This window comes from Numenius arquata, chromosome Z, assembly GCF_964106895.1.
Source record: "Numenius arquata chromosome Z, bNumArq3.hap1.1, whole genome shotgun sequence".
Lineage (NCBI taxonomy): Eukaryota > Metazoa > Chordata > Aves > Charadriiformes > Scolopacidae > Numenius > Numenius arquata.
This window is the reverse complement of record NC_133616.1, coordinates 55,637,829-55,658,487: the sequence shown is the minus strand read 5'-3', so window position 1 is coordinate 55,658,487 and position 20,659 is coordinate 55,637,829. Positions and strand designations below refer to the sequence as shown.

At 43.5% G+C, this 20,659-nt stretch overlaps 1 protein-coding gene across 1 annotated transcript in view; it reads left to right on the top strand.

Moving 5' to 3' along the window:
- The window catches only part of MARCHF3 (membrane associated ring-CH-type finger 3), a 79,218-nt gene that overhangs the window by 43,003 nt on the left and 15,556 nt on the right, over window positions 1–20,659 (top strand). Inside the window, exons 2-4 of the mRNA XM_074166346.1 lie at window positions 13,549–13,602; window positions 13,796–14,015; window positions 16,654–16,861. Of these exons, the coding sequence (XP_074022447.1) occupies window positions 13,819–14,015; window positions 16,654–16,861 (405 nt within the window). The 5' untranslated portion in view covers window positions 13,549–13,602; window positions 13,796–13,818. The remainder of the gene's footprint in view (window positions 1–13,548; window positions 13,603–13,795; window positions 14,016–16,653; window positions 16,862–20,659) is intronic.

The window sequence follows — 20,659 nt, the reverse complement described above, 5'->3', positions numbered from 1 at the left end:
TTTGTTTACAGCAATTATTTTTCATTCCCAGGGCTGCCTGTCAGGTCTGATTTGTTTGACCAGTGCCAAGTTCATTTGACAATGACTAAAAGCATTCTTGGTGTGCTTGTTGCTGGAAAAGGAATGGGACTGTCCTGTCCCTGCAGCATATAGTTTTACACAGCACAACACATATGCATGTAAAATTAGTTAGCGTAGGGAACTAGCACTGGTTTTAATTAACTTGCAGTATTCCCACGTGCTTGTCACATCTGGAGTGATCGTTAGAGTGTAAGTCTTAGAGTTTGATGAAAGACTCTTTCCCCCCAGAATTCAAGTTCAGAGGGAAATCTTTATGTAAACATTGTAGAAAGCCATGGCATCTACATTTTGCTCCTGCTGAGAAAAAGAAACTCTTTTTGTTTGAATGTTAGTGTATCTTCCTGTGTGGAGGAAAATGCAGTGAGAGTATTTTTAGCTGCTTTTGTCTGAAGGATAAAGAGAGAAAAGGGAAGAGGAAAAGTGCTGAATTTTGAGTAATTTTTCTTTAAAGAGTGTTTTCTTTTTTTTTAAACAATACATTTGCAACACTAATTCCCTTGTCAGTAAACATCAAAAGCTCAACTACTGCTAACTAAAACACTACAAGATAGGAATAATACAAAGTAAATTCTCTTTAGTGGAGGAAAAGGGCTTGTTAGATGGCATCTTCAGAAACACACGGGGTGATCACACAGTCTTAGAATAAGAGAAAACATACATTTTACTTATAAACGTTGTTTGTTTTAGACATGCTTTGCAAAGCATCACGTGCAAGCTAAGTTTCATGGAATCATGGAATTGTCAGAGTTGGAAGGGTCCTCTAGAGATCATCCAGTCCAACTCCTCTGCTAAAGCAGGGTTGCCTAGAGCACATTACTCAGGACTGCATCCAGGCAGGTCTTGAAAATCTCCAGAGAAGGGGACTCCGTGACCTCCCTGGGCAGCCTGTTCCAGTGCTTTCTCACCCACATCGTAAGAAGTTCTTCCTCATATTTGACTTCCTGGGTTCCAGCTTGTGCCTGTTGCCCCTTGTCCTGTCACTGGAAACCACTGAAAAGAGTTCGGCTCCATCATTCTTCAAGCCACCCATTAGGTAATTGTAAACATAGGTAAGGTCTCCCCTCAGCAATCTCTTCTCCAGGCTAAAGAGCCCCAGCTCTTTGAGCCTTTCCTCGTAAGGGAGGTGCTCCAATCCCTTAATCATCTTAGTTGCCCTACGTTGGACCCTCTCCAATAGTACCCTGTCTCTCTTGAGCTGGGGAGCCCAGAACTGGACGCAGTATTCCAGTTGTGGCCTCACCAGTGCAGAGTAGAGGGGGAGAATGACCTCCCTCAACCTACTGGCCACACTCTTCCCTACGCAGCCCAGGATCCCATTGGCCCTCTTGGCAATGGAATTGCAAGGGCACATTGCTGGCTCATGGAAAGTTTGCTGTCCACCAGGACTCCCAGATCCTTCTCCTCAGTAGTGCTTTCCAGAAGATCCAACCCTAACCTATATTGGTGCCTGGGTTTCTTCCTCCCCAGGTGCAGGACCCTACACTTGCCCTTGTTGAACCTCATTAGGTTCTTCTGTGCCCAGCTCTCCAGCCTGTACAGGTCACATGTTTCATGTGTTTACAAAGTGTCATTAGTGGATTCATTGCCAAATAAAACATTAGAAGACTTGCATCTACCCCAGGGAGTTTGCAGCCTCATTGTGGTACTGACAAACACTGTATGTAGGGGAGAAGAGATAGAGTCCTTCCCTTCCCTCTGCTTAAGTTTCCATTGTACTTAATGCATGTGTGCTTCAGCCCAGAGTACAGGAGATGCTTTTACTGATGCAGATACCTTGCATAGAGAACTACTGAAAGGCTTCACAGGGCAAGATGTTTGGGGTGCATCACATAGGAAGGAGAGAGGTGGTCCATACAGGACATAAATGTTTGTATTAAATATTTATGGAGACGAAGATTAAGAAAAAAATAAATGAATGTAAAGGTATCCGAATGATTTCAGGTTAAATTACAATGCATCAAAACAGAGATATTCAAGGTAAGATAATAATCTTTGTTTCTCTGTTTCAAAACTGAAATCGTAAAGAGGAGTCATATTCATTGAGCTTCTAATGAAGTTTTTGTTAGCGAGTATGACTGACATAGCCAATATTGCTAAACCCTAGAGCTGAAATATAAAGCTATTAAAATGATAAATGTTTTTAATTTTCTATTTATTTTAATTTGAAAGTGGCTTTAGTATATTTTAACTTTCAAATGTTCAACATTTTTTCCATCAATGGTGAGGACTATAAATGTGATATTTTTAATGAGATCATATTTGAGTGCAGTCTCGACTGCAAGAGCTGGAAGAATCAAATATACCAGAAGTGGGTAAATAATTGACTTAGCAACAATGAACAAAAGAATCAGCTTTTAAGTTAAGATACCTGTAGGAATACTGTCACCATATTTCTCCAAGAATTCCCCTTTACTAATTAAAAACATTTTGCTTTTTGCTTTTCATCCCTGCCTCTGTTTGTCCCGCCGTTTTGAGACTCTTGCGTCCATCGCCAGCCCATGCTGCTGGTGTGCTCTGTTGTGCAAGCTCTTGTACAGGGAGGTTGCTCGGTCATAGTCCCACTCCAGATTTATGTGGACTAGACCACTGTGAGCCGTGTAAAACCACAAGTTTACAAACTGCTCCCGTTTGTCAATTCATTTACACAAGCTTTACACAAACAGGAATTCATTACTAAACCCCAGGCAGGAAGTTAAGCAATATTTACACCATTTGCAGTTTAAGCAAGTCATTTTTAGCTTGACCTTACCTGGTCAGGAATAATCAGTTTAATTCAGCTGATGTTTACCTGTGTGAGTAGAAAATGAAGCACAGTCAGGGATTTATTATGTGAGGCAGGGCTATAATTAATGTGATGTTAGCTGCTCTCCTTTCAGCCTTGTAGTGGAAATGGTGAGGGCTAATTTTGAATCTTCCCTGGGGAAAACATGGCCTTGGGAGTACATAAAGATTTAACTTCGAGCATTTTCCCCTGAGCTTTATCCTACAGCTGCTGAACTGTAACTTTGAGTCCAATGTAAGGCTGGGGGAGGTCAATAGTAACATCTTCATCAAATGCAGCACATTTGGATAGGGTCTGACTTGACTTGTTCTCTTAAGACTTTGTATTTAACAAAGACTTTCTTTGTATCTGGCAGAGAGATTGGTCCTCACACTGTCTTGGTCCTCACCGTCGGCTGAAAAAATAGCTATAAAACGTCAGGGTATAGTAGGTGTAATTTCTGTTACATTTCTTTGGTGCACTCAGCTGCCCCAAATTGCTCAGATGTAGCGTGAGTCCCAGAGGGTGCAATGAGATGTAGTGTGTGGAAGGAGCATCCTGTGCTCTTGGATTACGCTTTTTCTGATAAAACAAGCACCAGAAATGAAGGATCTAAATAGAAGAGAGGGCAAACAGAGTCCAGAGGCACTGACTGATCTGGTTAAAACTGCTGCTGTTGGAAATTGCAAAAGACAGGTTTTCTGATGAAATCTTAGGTACCGGCAGAGAGGGGGATTTCTGAAAATTTACAGTTCCTGTGCTAAAGGAAGCACAGTGTCAGTAATATGTATTGTGCAAAAACGATTGCCACTCTTCAGAATGAAGTACTTGGTGTTTTTTAAAGATGAAGCCTGGACTTAAAGGAGTGACATGGGATTCCTTGTCCTTTCACCCTTGTTAAAGAGAAGTTAAATTCTCATGGTGCAAGCCTCATCTTTTGGGTTTTAAGCCAAGAAATAAACATGCATGTCTGGCATTTGGTTACAAAATGTACTTGTCTCACCTGCATAAAGTGACCTAATTTAGGAAAGCGAAAGAGAATCCAGAACTTACTTTCTACCCCACAAATGAGCTTCCAGACCTCTTAACTTGTAACCTTTCAGCACATAGTAGGTACTAATTCTGTCGCTGCATTTTGGTGCTTAAGTGTGAAAACACCTGCAGTTTAAGCCATGTCCTGGGATGTCACAAGATGTAAATAAATCACTTGGAAACAGTGATTCAGGGCAGTGCCAACTCCACACCTCCCCTGGGGGAAGCCACCCTTCAGATGCATTCCGGGTCAGACTTCAGGAGCTGTATTTATTCATTAGGCCACATTGTTTCCGTGGGAAGCCAGACTTCCCGGTTCTTACCCACTAATCAAAAGAAATGGAGAAAAGCACTTAGCATAATTCTGGCAGTAATCATCGCTTTTCAGCATTTGACTTGGTCTTTTAATAAAGGTGGCTTTGGGTTTCTGCCGGAAACAGGGGTAACTGATGTGCTTGTGGCTGCAGGATGCAGAGGGCTGGTGTGGGGTCAGCCCTGCTCCTCGGGTGCAGCCACCCCCACGCTGGCAGAAGGGGAAGGAGCTGTGTCTCACTGTCCTTCAAAACTTATCATTAAGCTGGGCTGGAATAAGCAGAAAGTTTGTGGGCAGGAGTGGGGAAAGAAGGGAGGGGGAGTTGTGGAGAGGACGTGGCAATGAAAAAGAGGGAATTTAGGAATGTGTTAGGGTGAGAGCGTTCCTCCGTTTGCAGGGATTCAGCCTGAGCGTAGTGACCCAGAAATAGGTGCATGCTAGACTTAGCCTCCAGTTCCAATTATTCTTAGCTTTCTCAGTTAATGCATGTAGCATAAAGGAGGCTGGAAAAAGAAGCTGGAAAATACTTAATGACTGACTCCTTCACTCAAGATTTTCAGCAAAACTACCACATCATTCCTCACTGAGGATGATTATCTCAGAGCAGCATGTCTTTAGTACCCCCTTCCAGAGTAACCTTTACCATCCCGCTCCTTTCCTCCTTCCCTAATACATCGGTCAGAATGCACGGGCACAGGATGTCACCCTGTGTTCGGAAGCCAGTGGATATCCCCGTCCAGGGAGCCCAGCACTTGGGGGACCCTTAGACCAGAGGAACCCATGTTAGCAAGTGGTATCAGGACTTGAAGCTGCAACAGCCAGTTGTGTGGGCTGGGGTAACTGGAACAGAGTTACAAGGAGTGCTGGGCAGGCAGAGAGAAAGATTTCGGCAGAGCTTGTGTCTACGTCCGGCGCGTATGACAGGCAAGTGTAGATTAAGTGGCTATTATGGGAGCCTGGCTCGCAATACCAGCCCGTTGCCAGGAATTTGCAAATGCAAAATCGGCAGCATATGCAGAACCACTCATTTATTTCCCGGATTATGCTTAGTAAGGGTGCAATTAAGCACATTAGGCTGTTTTATTCATGCCTATGTTCTACCAGCTTCTGTAGGCACAGGGAGCCTGTTCATGCAAAGGGCAGTTGTGGAAATACTGGTTTTCTGCAACCCATGTTGCTCCAGAGAACCTGGAAGCAGCTTGTTCAGCTGAGGAGGGAAATCTGTTGGCAGCACCATTCAGTATGCTGAATCATAACTTCCTCCTGTTTGTCTAGTAATCCAAAATGTCTTCTAGGAAAAATGAGACAGACAGGTCTTGCATTCCAACTCCTATGAGGAAAGACGTTTCCACTAGAAAAGGCTAACAATAGAAAAGAAAATTCATGTATTTCTTTCTACTTAGAAAGAAACTATCATTACTATTTCCAGACCAGTTTGTCCCGGTTTGAAGTAAAACTGAACCAATTTTCTGTTCTGTAACTTTACATCCTAGCCAGGCCTCCTCTAACTCTCTGAAATTAACGGCATATTGTGGAGAAAACTGCTTGTTCTCAGAATGATAAACCCAATGTTTGTGCTCCATGCCAAGGAATGGTATGCAGGGAGGCCCTTGCTTATACTTATTGCTATAACAACCAAGGGCAGCCCATTTCGTTATTTGCCCCCTTAGAGGGTCGGAAACGGAAAAAACGTAGAGGGGTCACATCAGTGGGGAGGAGTGGACAGGACAGGTGACCCAAACCTGACCAACTGGGGTATTCCATCCCATCTGCCCCATGCTCAGTATAAAGGCTGAGGGATCAAAGGGTCAGCCCCCTTCCTGCGATGGCCGACGTCCAGAGAGGAGTCTGTCTGTTCATCTGCCTTTGATCCTGATCCGTGTGTTCCTGACTCCAGATCTGGAATCCAGTTCCCATTCGTCACTGAGTCCAGTCTGGGACTTCCCCAGTGCCTGCCGGTGATGTGACTGTCATCCTGGGAGCTTGATAAGGTTTTGTATATATTGTATCTATTTCATTATTTTCATCTTCATTTTTATTTTAATATTAATTCTTCATTAAAGTAGTTTAGTTCATTCTAAACTTCTGAATCTCCTTATCTCTTTCTCCTCCTCTCTCCTCTTTTAGGGGGGGGAAGAGGGGGGAAGGGCCATCTGTCGGTCCGGTTTTGGTAAATTCAGCCGAAACCACGACACAGTTGTAAACTGTATTTGTGTCTTCTGCTTTTTATTATTAATGCAAGACTAAAATGCCACCAACATAAGTACTTATGGTATGTATTATTATGTGACATCTTCCATTTTGACAACCAACAAAAGAAGAAGAATCTAAGCAAAAGACTGAAATTAGTGGCTATGCAAATATATAAAGCAATTTATTACAGTCCACAGTGCCAAAATGGTAGTCTGTTGCTTTCATGAAAAGTGGTTCAAGGTTCAGTACATAACAAAAAAACACTGATTTATGGCTGGACAGTGATTTTATTAAATGCATAGGAAGACTCTTAAGGACTATTCATGCTGAACTGCTTTGTGTTACTGCCTCAGCCTAGCATTCAGTTCTTTGATGTGCTTGTTTATAAAAATACACTTTACATGCAGCCTCCTGCATGGTAGTTTTTAAGAGGCCCTGGAGCTCTCTGCAGTCGACCAGCTGAGCAGAAAATGCTGTCTACAGCACGAAAAATTAGTAAACTGTGGGCTGAAACAGCCAAACTAAAATTGCCTAATATCAGTGGGGTTTGATGTTACACTACTTCCTGTATGTTGACATGCTTTAAAGTAAAATCTTTAAGGGATGTAAAGTTCACTACCCTCCTCAACAGGTAAACAAGTATTGCATCTTCATCTTGCAGCATTCAGTTGTCTCTCATAGCTCCTTGGGAGGGTTTGGTGGTGGTAGTGTAGTTCTTACAAACTGAATGCTGTTGACCAGGTTGTATGGATTCTTAACAAGAATGTTCTCCAACTTCCTCCTGCTGTCACCGTGTCCCAGAACTGCTGTGTCCTGGTGCTGCTTCCTCTCTGGTTCCCCTCTTTCTCAGATGTCTTGGTGCCAGTGAGTGTTTTGCACCTGTGTAGTGAATGGGTTAGGCAGCATCTTATATGTCCTGCTGTATACTAAACCGCATGTGACTATTGGATGTAGGAGTTATTTCATCTTCTAAAGCTGCAGAAATTATTTTTTTACTCTGGAGGGCTTAAGGTCCTTATGTGCACCTCCTGTGGAGTTCAGATGTTTTTTGCTGAAAGTTTCTGTACCTTTTTATTTTCTTTATTTCTTTAACAAACAGAGCAAGTGTACCAATTGTACTGATTCTTATGTCTACTAAGGCTGCAGGAGAGCTGGCATTTCCCATTAGGAGTTCACACAACAGGACTGGAACTGAGTCCAGAGAAAAAAGCAAGAGTAGCTGATAAGCTGGGGTCTTGGGAAGGCAAATGCAGAAGGGAGGGGGCATGACCAGATCCGTGCCACAGGGGACAGGAGCGGCAGGGTGGGAGCCTGGGCTGGGACTGGCCTTCAGGCTTCTCCCATGGCACAAGGTTCCTAAGCTGTAATTATCAGCTGACAGTTGCCAGCTGATTTCTAATATATATGTACTGAAAGAAGCAGGGACCTATGCCCCATGTTGGCAGACAGCATCTGGGGCTACAAATGGAGTAACTGGCAGTTACTCCATGATTTTCTTTACTCGGTAACCTCATTGGGATTGAAACCAGGGGGGGATCCATGCAGCTCCGTGTGGTGGACTGTGGAGGGAAGAGTCAAGAATCATTTGAAACAATTCCGGCTATGAATGCCTTGAAAATGTCGTACAGAAAAATCCTTCATGAGTGTCAGAGTTACTAAAATAAGAGTTTCAGGTGTCCCAGCGTGTCCTACTCTTTTAGAAAGGCTCTGGCCGTGCCATCTTCACAGTACCCTAAATGGTTTCGTAATAGGTAAAAATTCAGGAAGTTTAGCAGTACCCTGGAATTGAGAATTTTGGTTCTTCTTTTGCGTTTTTCAGTGGGAAGGTGAATCTGAGAGACAAAGCAGCAAGGCATCCAGTCATCGCAGTGCCTGTTTTAGTTAAAGCATCTTAACATAGCTGCAGCTGGCTTAACCGCCTAAGTATTTAGCTTCTCACAGAGGTTTGCCAGCCATTCCTGACTTCTGTCCTACCCCTAAGAGTAGTTTAGTTAAAGCAGAGGTCTTTCGTGCGTTTTGTGCATTTCGTTTATCTCTATAAGGATCGTGCAGCGTCAGGATAGCTGGAAGATAGACGTGTTCTATATTAAGAAACTACTAAAAAAAATACTGTCTTAAGAGGCAGGATGGCATAAAAATATTGTCTAAAGCTCAGTGAGTGAAAGATGAGTTCCTGTTCTCCATTTAAAAAAACAAACAAACATAGTATACACTGTAATACTTGTTTGATAGGTTTGAAGCCAGTGAAGAGCAGCTTTTTCACACAACCTCTGATAACTATATTACCACCTTTGAAAACAGTAACTTGTTCATTACTTAGAATACAACAACTTGCATTCTGAGTAATGAACTAAGATTGATAGAAGACATAAAGCCAGAAGACGTTTCTTCGCGAGGTGCACCGTTCTTCCAGATTGCAGTACGATGCAGAGTTGTATCTGTGCTCCAACTCTGCTGACCTGTCCTGACGAAGAAAATGTCCATGAACACAGGTCACTGGGGGCCAAACTTCTTAGAGAAATCTGTGCGAAGGAGATTGGTTTGTACCTGCAGAATCTGCTGGGCAGACTGAGGCGGTTGTGGGCCCGTGTAAGAGACCCAGCCCTGTCAAGTCACACAGTGTCGGTGTGTGGCTTGGTTTCACTCCTGGCCTTCAGGACAACTAGTCTGCCATTTCTACTTGATACTGGATTGTAATTTTGAACACTGGGCTGTGGATAAAGTCGAAAGAGAAATATTCTTCAGGCATGTGAAAGTACATAAATAGGAAACAGAAATATATCTCTGAAAGCTGTTTTGGTTTTTTCTTTGTTTTTTTTCATAATGGCTGTGTTTTTTAAATAAAGCTGTATTTCTTGGGAAAATGTCTCCAGATGGGAAGGTAGTGGTTTTTCATGCATGTTTTTAAGTCCTGATGCTGATTGATGCATCCTTGAGTTGCATTTCTTGAAACTAACAGTGTGACTCGTGGGAACATGGAATAAGAAAGGTGAATGGATTTCCAAGTTTGAAACTATGAGTGATGCAATATGTGCTATTCTTAGTGCTGACAAAAAGGAAAAAGCAAGCAATTCACACACAATATCTACATGAATATTTGTTTAACTTTTGCAACCCACTGCTTGAAGTGTAAGATCTTTTTTTCTCATGCAAATCTAAGCCACACACAGCTTCAGCAGAAGAGCTCCACTGCTTAAAAAGGTCTACTGTGATAATTTAACTCATCAGCATGATAATGCTTTATGGGTTTAAGAAATGAGGTCAGTTCATGCACAGTAGGAAAGAGTGCAATAAGGATTCCAGTTGTAGGTGCTTATTGTAAATGCAGATGGTTTCTTCTTTAAATTCCTTTTCAGGGCAGTTATGCTAATTTTTCACATCTCACATTTGAGTGTAATTCAATAAGAGTACCAGTGCCTTGCTCACTGGGATTTGTTGAGTCTCCTGGTTTCTCTTAATACAGAAGTTATAAATCTCTTACAAATAAATATAAGCATGGGAAAGAAGATATGCTATAAATACCTTGCAGCATATAAAGAAATGTTTGCTGAGCTCAGTGGGGACAATAATCAACAGTTGACTAACCCGAGACTAAGCTCGTCTCTGAAAGAAAGATTGCAAGCATTGGTGGCATTTGTTTGTGGGGCTAAGCCACTTTTCCAAAATATTTGCATTCACTGCTGTAATGTGAAGAAGAAAAATACTTCCAGATACTTCTTAGTAGCTACTGAATCCCTAGAAAGCAGTCTGGACTTTGGAATGATTTAAAAAATGAAGCAGGGGTGAGAGGGCAGAGAAAGGCAAGATAATCAGATGATACTGACTTACATTTTAACACTGCGGGGAGCAGCCAGCAGATCAAGAGAGAAAGAAAAGTGTAAGTTGTCCCTAATATTTGCTAGAATGACATCCTATAAATTATTATGCGGCAAAGGATGTAGGTTGCACTTGAATCTTCTACCCAGCTCCAACATGACTTCAGATAATCTGCTTGAGTATACTTCACCTCATTCCCTTCTGTAGTTTCTTGCTTCAGCAGCGAAAGCTAGGTTTAATTTACTAGCTGTATGTATATTGCCTGCACTTTTTTTGAGGAAATAACATAAATAACCTCAATCTACTGTAACCATCTGCATCTCTGTGTAAACTGAACAAGGGAGTAGACTTGTTATTTTGAGACTTGTTGCTTTTCATGTCTGTAAACCTGAATGCAAAAGAAAGAGGAACATACGTGAGACTTGCAGTGCTCGCTGAGGGATATTTACTCCATAAAGCAGTGAATGAAGCGGAAGGAATGACTCACAACTAGGACACTCTAACCAGTGACTAATAGAATGCTGTTCCATTATGTCCTCCCACCAGGAAAAGCTGTACTGACCTCTTTCCATCCAGGAATTTGAAATTTCTGTGGACACAGAACAACTCTGAGAATTTAACAGTGCTTTTCCCCTTCCCCCCCGCCTCCCTCCTACTTACAGTACAAAGAAAATATATGCAGTATCTTTACTTTTGTCCTGATACCCATAAACACACAGAGACCCGTATATATAAACTGCCGTATATATGACACATTAAAAAATATTTTCCCCTTATCTCAGGATTTTTCAATTTGTGATGATTAAACAGCCCTGAAAATAGGATTTTAGTATATCTGGTTGAAGTAATTGCACAAGAAAGTAAAGAGAAGAAATGCAGCAAGAACTATACACTTACCAGTGATGGCTGTAATATAGTGCTGAAATTGGAGAGGGACTCTGAAAGACAGTTGGACTTTGCCACCTCCCTTCAGAAGATGGAGGTGAGAAGAGAGAGTCAGAGACTGGTACCAAAGGCAAAGCAGAAAAACTAGAACAGGGGAACGATCTGGTTTAAATATTACAGTAGTAAGGTAGTCTTAAAATTGATTTTGGCTAGACAAGAGATGTGCAAGAGGAGTGGGTGTAGTAACACAGAAAAGAAGAAAAGAGCTAATTGCCAAATTCAGCCACATTTCTCTGAATTTTCTGGCATCTGAAATAAATGCTGATATTCTGGCTTGCCCCATTTAATATTGTATTTCTCCCTAAATACCATCTAAACACATCTTCCTGCTTTTCCTCTTCATTTTTCCTCCTCTGTTAAGGTATTTGTGACAGATTTTCACCTCTTTCAGGTGAAAAACATTCTGACAGAACATAATACATAGATATAGGTAAATACTGACTTTGGGGTTTTGTGGTTATTAAGATTTACAATCCCTTAATGTCAGCTTTGACTTCAGATTTGCTTAGGATCTCTGTGCTTCTCAGGGCAATCTTCATTATTTACCAGAGGGTTCAGTATTATAGCACATATTATTTAACTCTATAATTGTATTACTTTCATGCATGTACACTGATTTTGTGTGAAAATTATTGTCTGAAATCAGGAAAATATGTTTTAACTTCCAACTTTCTCTAAAAAAATGAGTTAGGTAGAAAGGGGTTACATGTATTTGCTATGCCAAAGTGGGATATCAGTGCAGTACTGTACGCAGAAATTTGAATTAACATCATTGCTGGGATATAGCTACATTATTTCTGATGTGCTTTAAAGCTTTGCATTTAGTTGCATCATCTGATGCTTCAGGAAATGGTCTGAACTCATCAAGTGGCTGATGGATGTGTTTGTAAAGGCTTGGATGGTCACTTTATACACAACGATAAACCCACTCTTGTATTTAATGAGGTCAGTGAAGCAACCAGAAAAGAAATATATAGTTCTGTAGCATGGGTTTGTAAGCATGGTACTGCCTAAGCTTTTTAAGCTTAATGAAGCAGCTACTGAGCTGCTGAATATTCTTGTTAAACAGTCTCAGCATGGATTTTTAAAACTAAAATGTTGCTGATACCATGGTCTCCTTGGAGAGTCCGTGGCTCATATTCTCTTAAAAAGTCTGCATCTTTTATGTGTTAATGGTTTTGAAATCAGCCATTTGCTTCATTTTCATTGCAAATGAGGGCTAGAGTCTGATTTCCTTCCCCGTTCTCTGAACACTATATCCCCTATAAGCTGTCTCATAAGCCTCCAGTTCTCTCTCCTGGGGTATGCATGGTCTGAAAATAGCTGAAATACTCCTGTAAAACAAACAGTTTGCCAAGCGTTTTCCTGTTTTAGGTGCCTTTCTAAGAATATGAATTCCTAAACGAAAACTTGCATGGTACAAGTGATGCAGCACCACCATCACTTCTTCACAAGCTACAAAGTCTTGCTGCCAAAGATGTCCATTCAGAAGACCTCAGAAAGTTAGCACTGCCATTTGCTCAAATCCAATGAGATCAAATTATAAGATCTCTTAAAAGCCAGAGAGATATCTCCGTTTAATAGAATGGATTAATGTTTAATTTTTAAAGACTCAGTTTCCTGCTGCGGTACTGGTACTACACAAGTAACAGTGGTGTCTGATGCAAAATGCTTTTTTTTGAGGGTTAAGTGTAGCACAGACAAATGTGCCTGATTTCAACATGTGGATATCGTAGTGGCAACCTGTAGGATTTACATGTGACTGTAGCCAAGTGTCTCAAGGCGTGCTAGGAAGTCTTTCCCCTCCTTTTGCCAAGGGGACTAATCTACCCCATAGGCATGTTGTTGGTGAGCGTCCCGGAGAGCAAGCCTGCAGGCATGCAGCCTGATGCTCTGCCTGTTGAATCACACAGACTGCTCTCCCAGGCGGGCACACCTAGCAAGGAACATCCTTTGAAAAGCATCTGGAATTTACATTCCCAATTACCACGGTTGAAAGCATCATGCAAAATAAGCTCTAAGTGATGGGAATAAGAGCAAAGCAGAGAAGAAAGGCACAGGCAATCTGTGATTTCTGTCTCACCTTGTGGCATAAATTATTAGTGCACGCAGGCTGTTATTAGGCAAGTCTGTGTGACAAAAGCTCTATGCGGGATTATTTGCCAGGTCCGTGCTCTGCAGTGGATTTGTGGTGGAAAGCACTTAGCAGCAGTGGAGAGATTTCACAGGGAATTTGGAGCTGATCAGCCACTTTCTCCTCTGGTACACAACTTTCCCCATTGTTGGACAGGGGCAGTCTTTAGGTTTAAAAGCGCACCAGGTGAAGATTGTATATTCCTTCGCAGCATTTTGAGGGGGAGAAGAGACAAAAAGGTTCAGTCTTTCCATTTATCTTTTGTGATTTTAGGAGTCTGCGGAGAAGAAAAGCAGTGCAGAGTCCCTGGCTTGCTGTTTCTGAGAGGTACAGACTGTTTATCCGCCACACATGATGTTGTAAGCTTACTCTCCCTGCTGCGCGGGTTTCGAAGGGCTGGGGCGGGGAGCGGGGAGTGCTTTTTCTCACGCCTGGTTATCGATCGGTGCGACGGAGTAGCAGAGAGGGAGGGAGGTGCCCCTTCCCTCCAGCCCACCACCCTCTCCTCCCTTCTCCCTAGATGGGGACCCACCACCCACCACCATGAGGACGAGCCGCTGCAGTCACCTGCCGGGAGTCCCGCCGGAGCGCCCGCGCCCACCAGCAGCCGATGGCAAGACCCTGCCCGGCGGCAGCGGCGGCAGTGGCCCAGCCAGCAGCTGCCCCCAGTATGTCATGCAGGTGTCAGCCAAAGATGGGCAGCTGCTCTCCTCCGTCGTGCGGACGCTCGCCACGCAGAGGTACGTGGACATGATGGGATGGGCCCCTTCCCTGCATGGGCTGGAGTGCACCCACCCTGGCTGCCACCCGCACGTCCCACGGGTGCTTGAAGGGAAGATGTGGTGGTGGTGTGCTTCGTCAACACTCACCACAGTGCACTTGTAATTAAACCCTCGTCCTAACTCTGTAATGGTTATGCTACATATGTAATTAAGCCCTCACCATTACTCTCAGTGAAGAAGGGGGAAGCAAAGCTGTCTAGGGATGATGCTGCTCAAGTGCGCCAGCTGCAATGATTTGCCCCGATATGTAGCAGGGGGCTTTGGCAGGCGCTGGATGGCACGGGATGCTGTGTTCAGCCTGTGTGCTGCTGCCAGCACTTCTGCAGCACGTTTCCTTCACACTTGCCAAGCCAGTGTGCTGAGCAGCCAGACGAGCTATTTCTAGTGGAGGTGCACACACAAGTGTTGCTGCTTCAGCCATCATCCAAGTAATTGAGAGCAGCTCTTTCTGCTGTCAGTTTAGAATGGCAGATTAGTGGTGAAATATACCCTTCTAAACACTAGCCTGCTTTGGATTTGCTTTGTGTTAATAGAATCATAAAATGGTTTAGATTGGAAGGGACCTGAAAGATCAACAAGTTCCAACCCCCCTGCCATGGGCAGGGACACCTCCCACTAGAGCAGGTTGCTCAAAGCCCCATCCAGCCTGGACTTGAACACTTCCAGGGAAGGGGAATCCAGAGCTTCTCTGGGCAACCTCTTCCAGTGCTTCACCACCCTCATAGTGAAAAATTTCTTCCTGATATCTGATCTAAAGTTGCCCTCTTCCCGTTTGAAGCCACTATCCCTCATCCTACCACTACATGCCCTTGTAAAAGGTCCCTCTCCAGCTTTCTTGTAGGCCCCCTTCAGATACTGGAAGGCCGCTATGAGATCTCGCTGGAGCTTTCTCTTCTCCAGGCTTAACAACCCCAACTCTCTCAGCCTGTCCTCATAGGAAAGATGCTTCAGCCCTTTGATGATCTTCGTGGCCCTCTGGACCCACTCCAACAGGTCCATGTCCTTCTTATGTTAGAGGCCCTAGAGCTGGATGCAGTTTTCATTAGAAGCAAGAAAGGATGCTTAAGGGCTTGGCCATATCCAGACTTGATACTTGGGTCAAAATTAAGTTCTGCTTCACAGACGTGAAGCTGGAAAGACTGCACAGGTCTTGAAGTAGCCCTGGATTTTCACAAAGCAGCAAACATAATCCAATCCACTGCACTTGTGTGAAGAGTGAAATTGTTAACTGCTGCTGCATGTGCGATGTGACAGCCTGAAAGGGCCTTTTCCCCTTTACTTGTAGCAACTTTTTAAACTCTGTACATTTTGCACAGCTCGGATGTGTGTGCAGAGCATCAACCACAACTTCATACTGTTTTACCAGGCAGATTGAAAGGAGCCTGCTGGCTTCTTTACACTTTCCTACAGCTACAGTTGAGTGACGTCTACCTGAGGCAGCCTGCAAAGAGCAAGAAGAGGGACAGAGGGAACAGCTGTGTGCTATCCAGTAACGAGGCTTTGTCAGTGACAGTGACAAAACCTGCTTTTCTGGGGAGATCACCTGAGGTGCCGTATGTGGTAGGGAGACTTTTTGTTTCCAAGACTTCAGACACGAGTTTGACCTTCTCAGCCTTGGCAGTCGGAAAGCTGAGTTGAAGCTGGAGGGGAGTGGATCCGTGGTTCAGCAGCACTGGGGCTCGCAGCTGGCTCCTGCTTTCCTCCCGCTGCGCTAAGCCCAAGCAGCCTGGGGAGCCACGCAGCTGCCTTCCTCTTTCCTGAAAGATGCCTCTGTAAAACAGAGAATCTCAATAGTTAAAATCAGAATCTTCAGCTTGTCACTGGCAAGAGGAGCACCCATCCCCCTTTGCATGTTAGCACCCCACCACCTACCAGGTGGGTGCTTTGTGGGAGGCAATGCAAGGGAAATAGCTGTGGGCAGCCATGTGAGAGGGATGTGTGTGGCACAGACCTCCTTTTCAGTGCCATTAATGTCACTCCCAGAGCTGCTCGTGGGGTGTTGTCCCAAAGAGAGGGAAACCTCCCCAGAGACAGGAGCTTCCTGCCTGCGTGCCCCTGCCTGACGTGTTGGTCCTGCTGTCACACCGCTACAGGGCAAGGTGCTGTTGTTTCAGGTCTGGTACTCCTTTGCTGTTTATCACTGAAAACAGCTTACCCTGTAGGTCTGGGGATCATTACTAGCACAAGAGATGCTACCCTGTGGCGTAGTGGCACAGATCATCACTAGCATAAGACGTGCCCGCCTGAGGCAGGTTTAAAACTTCTCTGATACTTTTAGTGATTTCTTGAAGTGGCTGCTCCATTGCACTGTGAAGAGGTGGGAAATACAAAGATAGAGATGCACTTGGTTGTCGGTCTCTCATCTGCCATTCTGATGTGGTTTTCACTCTGCACTTTTTTCCCCCCACAGAAAAGATATTTCAAACAAGAATGCCGAAGTTCCTGCAGCTATTAGCCCAGCATCTTGGTGTACTAACTAGAGAGCAAAGTACGCAAGCTGCAAATGTTTCCCACATTGTTAATTCGTGCCGTGCAGAGAGAGAGAGGCGAGATCACAGCCCCGTACACTGACCGACAATTTTCTCTCTTCCTCCAGCAGCCCTTTCAATGACCGCCCAATGTGCAGGATCTGCCACGAGGGCAGCAGTCAGGAAGACCTGCTTTCCCCCTGCGAATGTACGGGGACCCTGGGGACCATTCACCGCAGCTGCCTGGAGCACTGGCTGTCGTCTTCGAACACCAGCTACTGTGAGCTCTGCCACTTCAGGTTTGCAGTGGAACGCAAACCCAGGCCATTGGTGGAGGTCAGTGGACGGGGCACATCCCCCAAAGCTTGCTCATTAAGAGCAAATCATGTTTCTTCTTATATTGTAGGTGTTGCAAGTCCTTTGCAGCTCTGCTGAAGCCAAAGCAAGCTGTGAGTTTTGGGCTTGGCAAGGTGAGGGCAGGGGCTCAGGGAAAGGGCAGGAGTAACAGAACCCTTATTTTGAACCAAAGTAAAACAAGCGAGAAGAATGGGGATGATGGGTTTGCTTCACTGTAAGCGTGCGTGAAGATTTGGGAAACAGTGTGCAGCGAATTCCTAGTATAACAGCCAGCTTGGTAGAGGATGGAAGAGAGCTAAGTAACAGTTTCTGTGGAATGTGAGACAAGCGTCAGTATCCAGCATGTTAAATAGAGGTCAGGAGTATTTTTTTTTTTCTTGATTTTGAGAGAGAGGTAACAAACTGAGGAGCCTTAGAAACACGGTTTCTATGTCAAGCCCACAAGAGGGAATTGTTCTTGCTCTGTGTCTGACATGTTTAGCCATTTGTGAGTGACCTTTTGGCCTCCATTTGCCTGTGTACCAGGCTCAACAGTGAATTGGACAATTGTTTCTCCTTTATCAATTAAAATTCCGGTTTTGCCAACTATAGATGCTTTGGTGGCTGCATGGATTTTGAAAAGTTGGGTTTTTCATCCTCAGGAAAAGAAAAAAAGAAAAAAAGCCAAGATCACTATATTTACACTGTTAATGGTCTTTCTCCTCTCCTATTTTAATTTGGGAAAAAATGTAAAAGATATGCTTTGTGTTGGAATTAAAAGGGGGTTACAAATAATAACATTTCACAAAAGTGATGAGAAGCATCTTATTATACCAGTTGGTGACACAGGCACTTACAAGCTAAGCCTGGGTTCAGGACAGCATATCCATCCTGTGCATCTTCCATTTTTCCTGTAAAGTGCAGCAGACCTGGTTGAAAGAGATACAGTATTAAAAATAAGGGGGAAGGGAGGCATCTTGTTTTGCACTTATTCACAGATGAGAGGATACAGGATAAAACTGTCTGCTGGGAAGTGGGTCGGGGCCCGTGCAGAGAGGGAGGTGAGCAGTTCTTGTTGAAGACTACCAAAATTGCTTTGTGCTGGATTAATTTAGGCACGTGCATTTTGTGGCTAAGCCTAAGGATATCTTCATTCTTCCTTAGGATCAGCACAAAAAAAAGAGGTACATGACACAGTATTTAGCACAAGACCTGCTTCTAGCAGGACTCCAGCCTCTCCCAGGAAGCTGGTGCCAGTTTGAGAAACGCTGCTGTTGAGTGTTCTCAGGCTGTCAGCGACTGAGCGGCAAATTTTTTATAACTGAGTATTCTCCAGCGAAGACGATAACATCTTCATTCATCCAGCTGCTCTGAGACTGCGCCAAGCAGTTTTCAGTTGAGTTTTGGTGCGAGGACGATGCCATTCTGAATTTGCCTTCTGAAAAGAAAGATAAGCACTGCTCAGGCAGTGCAAAGTAAACAGTTGGATTTTAGAGTCCAGCTTCCTCAAGCTGTTCCCTTGCAACAGCTGCTTATGACCCTTGCTTTGCACAAACGGGACGTGACATTGTTCAGCGCTAATGATGATTGAAGAAGTTGAAAGCGAAGTTAACCCAGGCTGGGGGGATCTGGTCACTTGATCATTCCCTGATGAAGTGAGGCTTCTTTTTGGCAAACGTAGTAATAAATAATAACAACAACAACAATAATAACAATAATAATGATAAAGCTGTCTTTTGTTTCTCAGCTGTGGACAAATGAGAACCAGGTGCAAGAAAATTTCTGAAACGTAGTACACATTGTTAATTGATGTTTTTCTCTTTAGTACCTGATCTTTTTTTGCTTCTCAGCTGTCATCCCCACAGTATTCTAGTGCACTAATCAACAATTACATGCAGTTGCAGAAAAGGTCTTAAAAAAAGGCAACTGATTTTTTTAAAGTATTTGTGATTTTATACAAGCCCTATGTTTTCAGTTTAGAAGGGAATGGGAACTTTACTCTTAAAGTTGAGAGCAGCAGAGACAAAGAGTAACTAAGAGAAGTTATATGCAAGGTGAAAAATCAGTCAAATTTCTAGATTTCTGTTAATATAATTTAAGTTTGTCCTTAAAGTTTGTACTTAGTTAATACACAGTGCTTAGAAATCCAAAGACATTTCCATGCAAGTAATTACAGTGAATCTGAAACTTCCCAAAGCATGACTAAAGCAGATGCAAGTTGCCAGATTCCCCCATCTTCTCTCTCCTAAAAGCACTGTCCTTTCTGTCTCCCTGTATTACCTGGCGTATAAGGGCACGGAGGGAGGTGTATCAGGTATAGTAGGACCATCTTTTGCAATAGTCTGCTGTAATTTTTGGACAAGTGACAAGCCAGAGTGGCCACCTGCTTTTAACTCATGTGTGTGCTGGTGTTTGGTTGGTTGCAGGTGGGGAGGGGAAGGTGGGCATGAGGAGTCAAAGTTCTCTTTATTTAGTAAGAAAATTAGTTCTCTGAAGATTCCTCTGAACTAGATAGTAGAAATGGTAAATGGTCCTTTCAGTGGAGGTGAATGATGAGTTTACCAATGCATTTTAGGAGGTCAAGAGGGACTATTGTACTCATAAAGTTGTTTGTAGAGCATACTGTCTAGGAGCTTATCCAGTAACTCCTCAGCAGGCCCTATCTCATGCAGAGAATATATCCCATCCACCGGTCAGTGACAGGTAATATAAAAAATGCTTGAAGGAATCAGTCATCACATTCATCTTTTCTCCTAGAGATTTTCCATCAGGAAAGAAAATGGTATTTCTGACTATTCAAAGACATATTAGGCACTTTCTTAAAGGGGTCAAAAAAAAAAGCAAACACGGTATTATGGTTTCTCCTCATCCCTTCACTGGATTGATCACTACTTAGCAGCTTATCCATGGGTGTGAAGGAAATCTCAATGGAAAAAAAATTGAGATACTTCACTTGCTTTATGTAGAAATATCATATCTGACTTCATTCCTGCTGTTAGCACCCAGGAGAGGCTGCAGCAGTAGTGGGCTTTAGATGAAGTGAGCAGTCAGTGGCACAGCTGGTTGTTCAGCCATATTCCTTCCTCCCCTGTGTACATTATTATGGAAGCAGCAGAGAATTTCTTGCTGTGCTTCGTGATTGCATCAGTACAGGCTTGTGAGCCCATAGCATTTTTCCCCCTCTACCCCTCACCATGTTTCTAGTTTGCCATCAGTTCATTATGAAATGAAAGCAAGCGCTCCATAAAAATTTGTTGCAAGATGGCTTTTTCCCTTCTTTTAAGCAGTTGCCCGTGTTGACATCAAGGATGTGGGCCCATGGACTCAAACAGGAGTTCTTTAGCTCAGGTACAAGGGACGTATCTACAACTATATCCTGCCTCCTGCATACATCACACATGGGATGCAAAAATGCAGGGAGCTCGCCTTTGCTTCCTCTCCCCAACTTATGTTGGGCACAGCTGCCTCTTTTTTTCTGGGATTTCTTTTGCAAGGAAAAAAGAAGGAAAAATAGCATTCATTTAGACCTCCATTTCCTCTTTTATCCTTTGTATCTTTTGTCCATTGTAAGCCTATCTCTGGTCAGCTGAGTTTCAAACTCTGCATTTCTCAAGGGAGACATTCCTTTATCTGTGCTAGAGGACATGTTTTTGTTGTCTGGGGGAGAAGCATCTCCCAATCTGCTATTTGATGCCCAAAACCCAACCAGAGAGGCAGGAAACAGTAGTACAATCTGTCAGGCAGATCCATCCTCTCAACATTGCTTTTGTGAAGCTTCAGACATTCTTGGACCTCTTC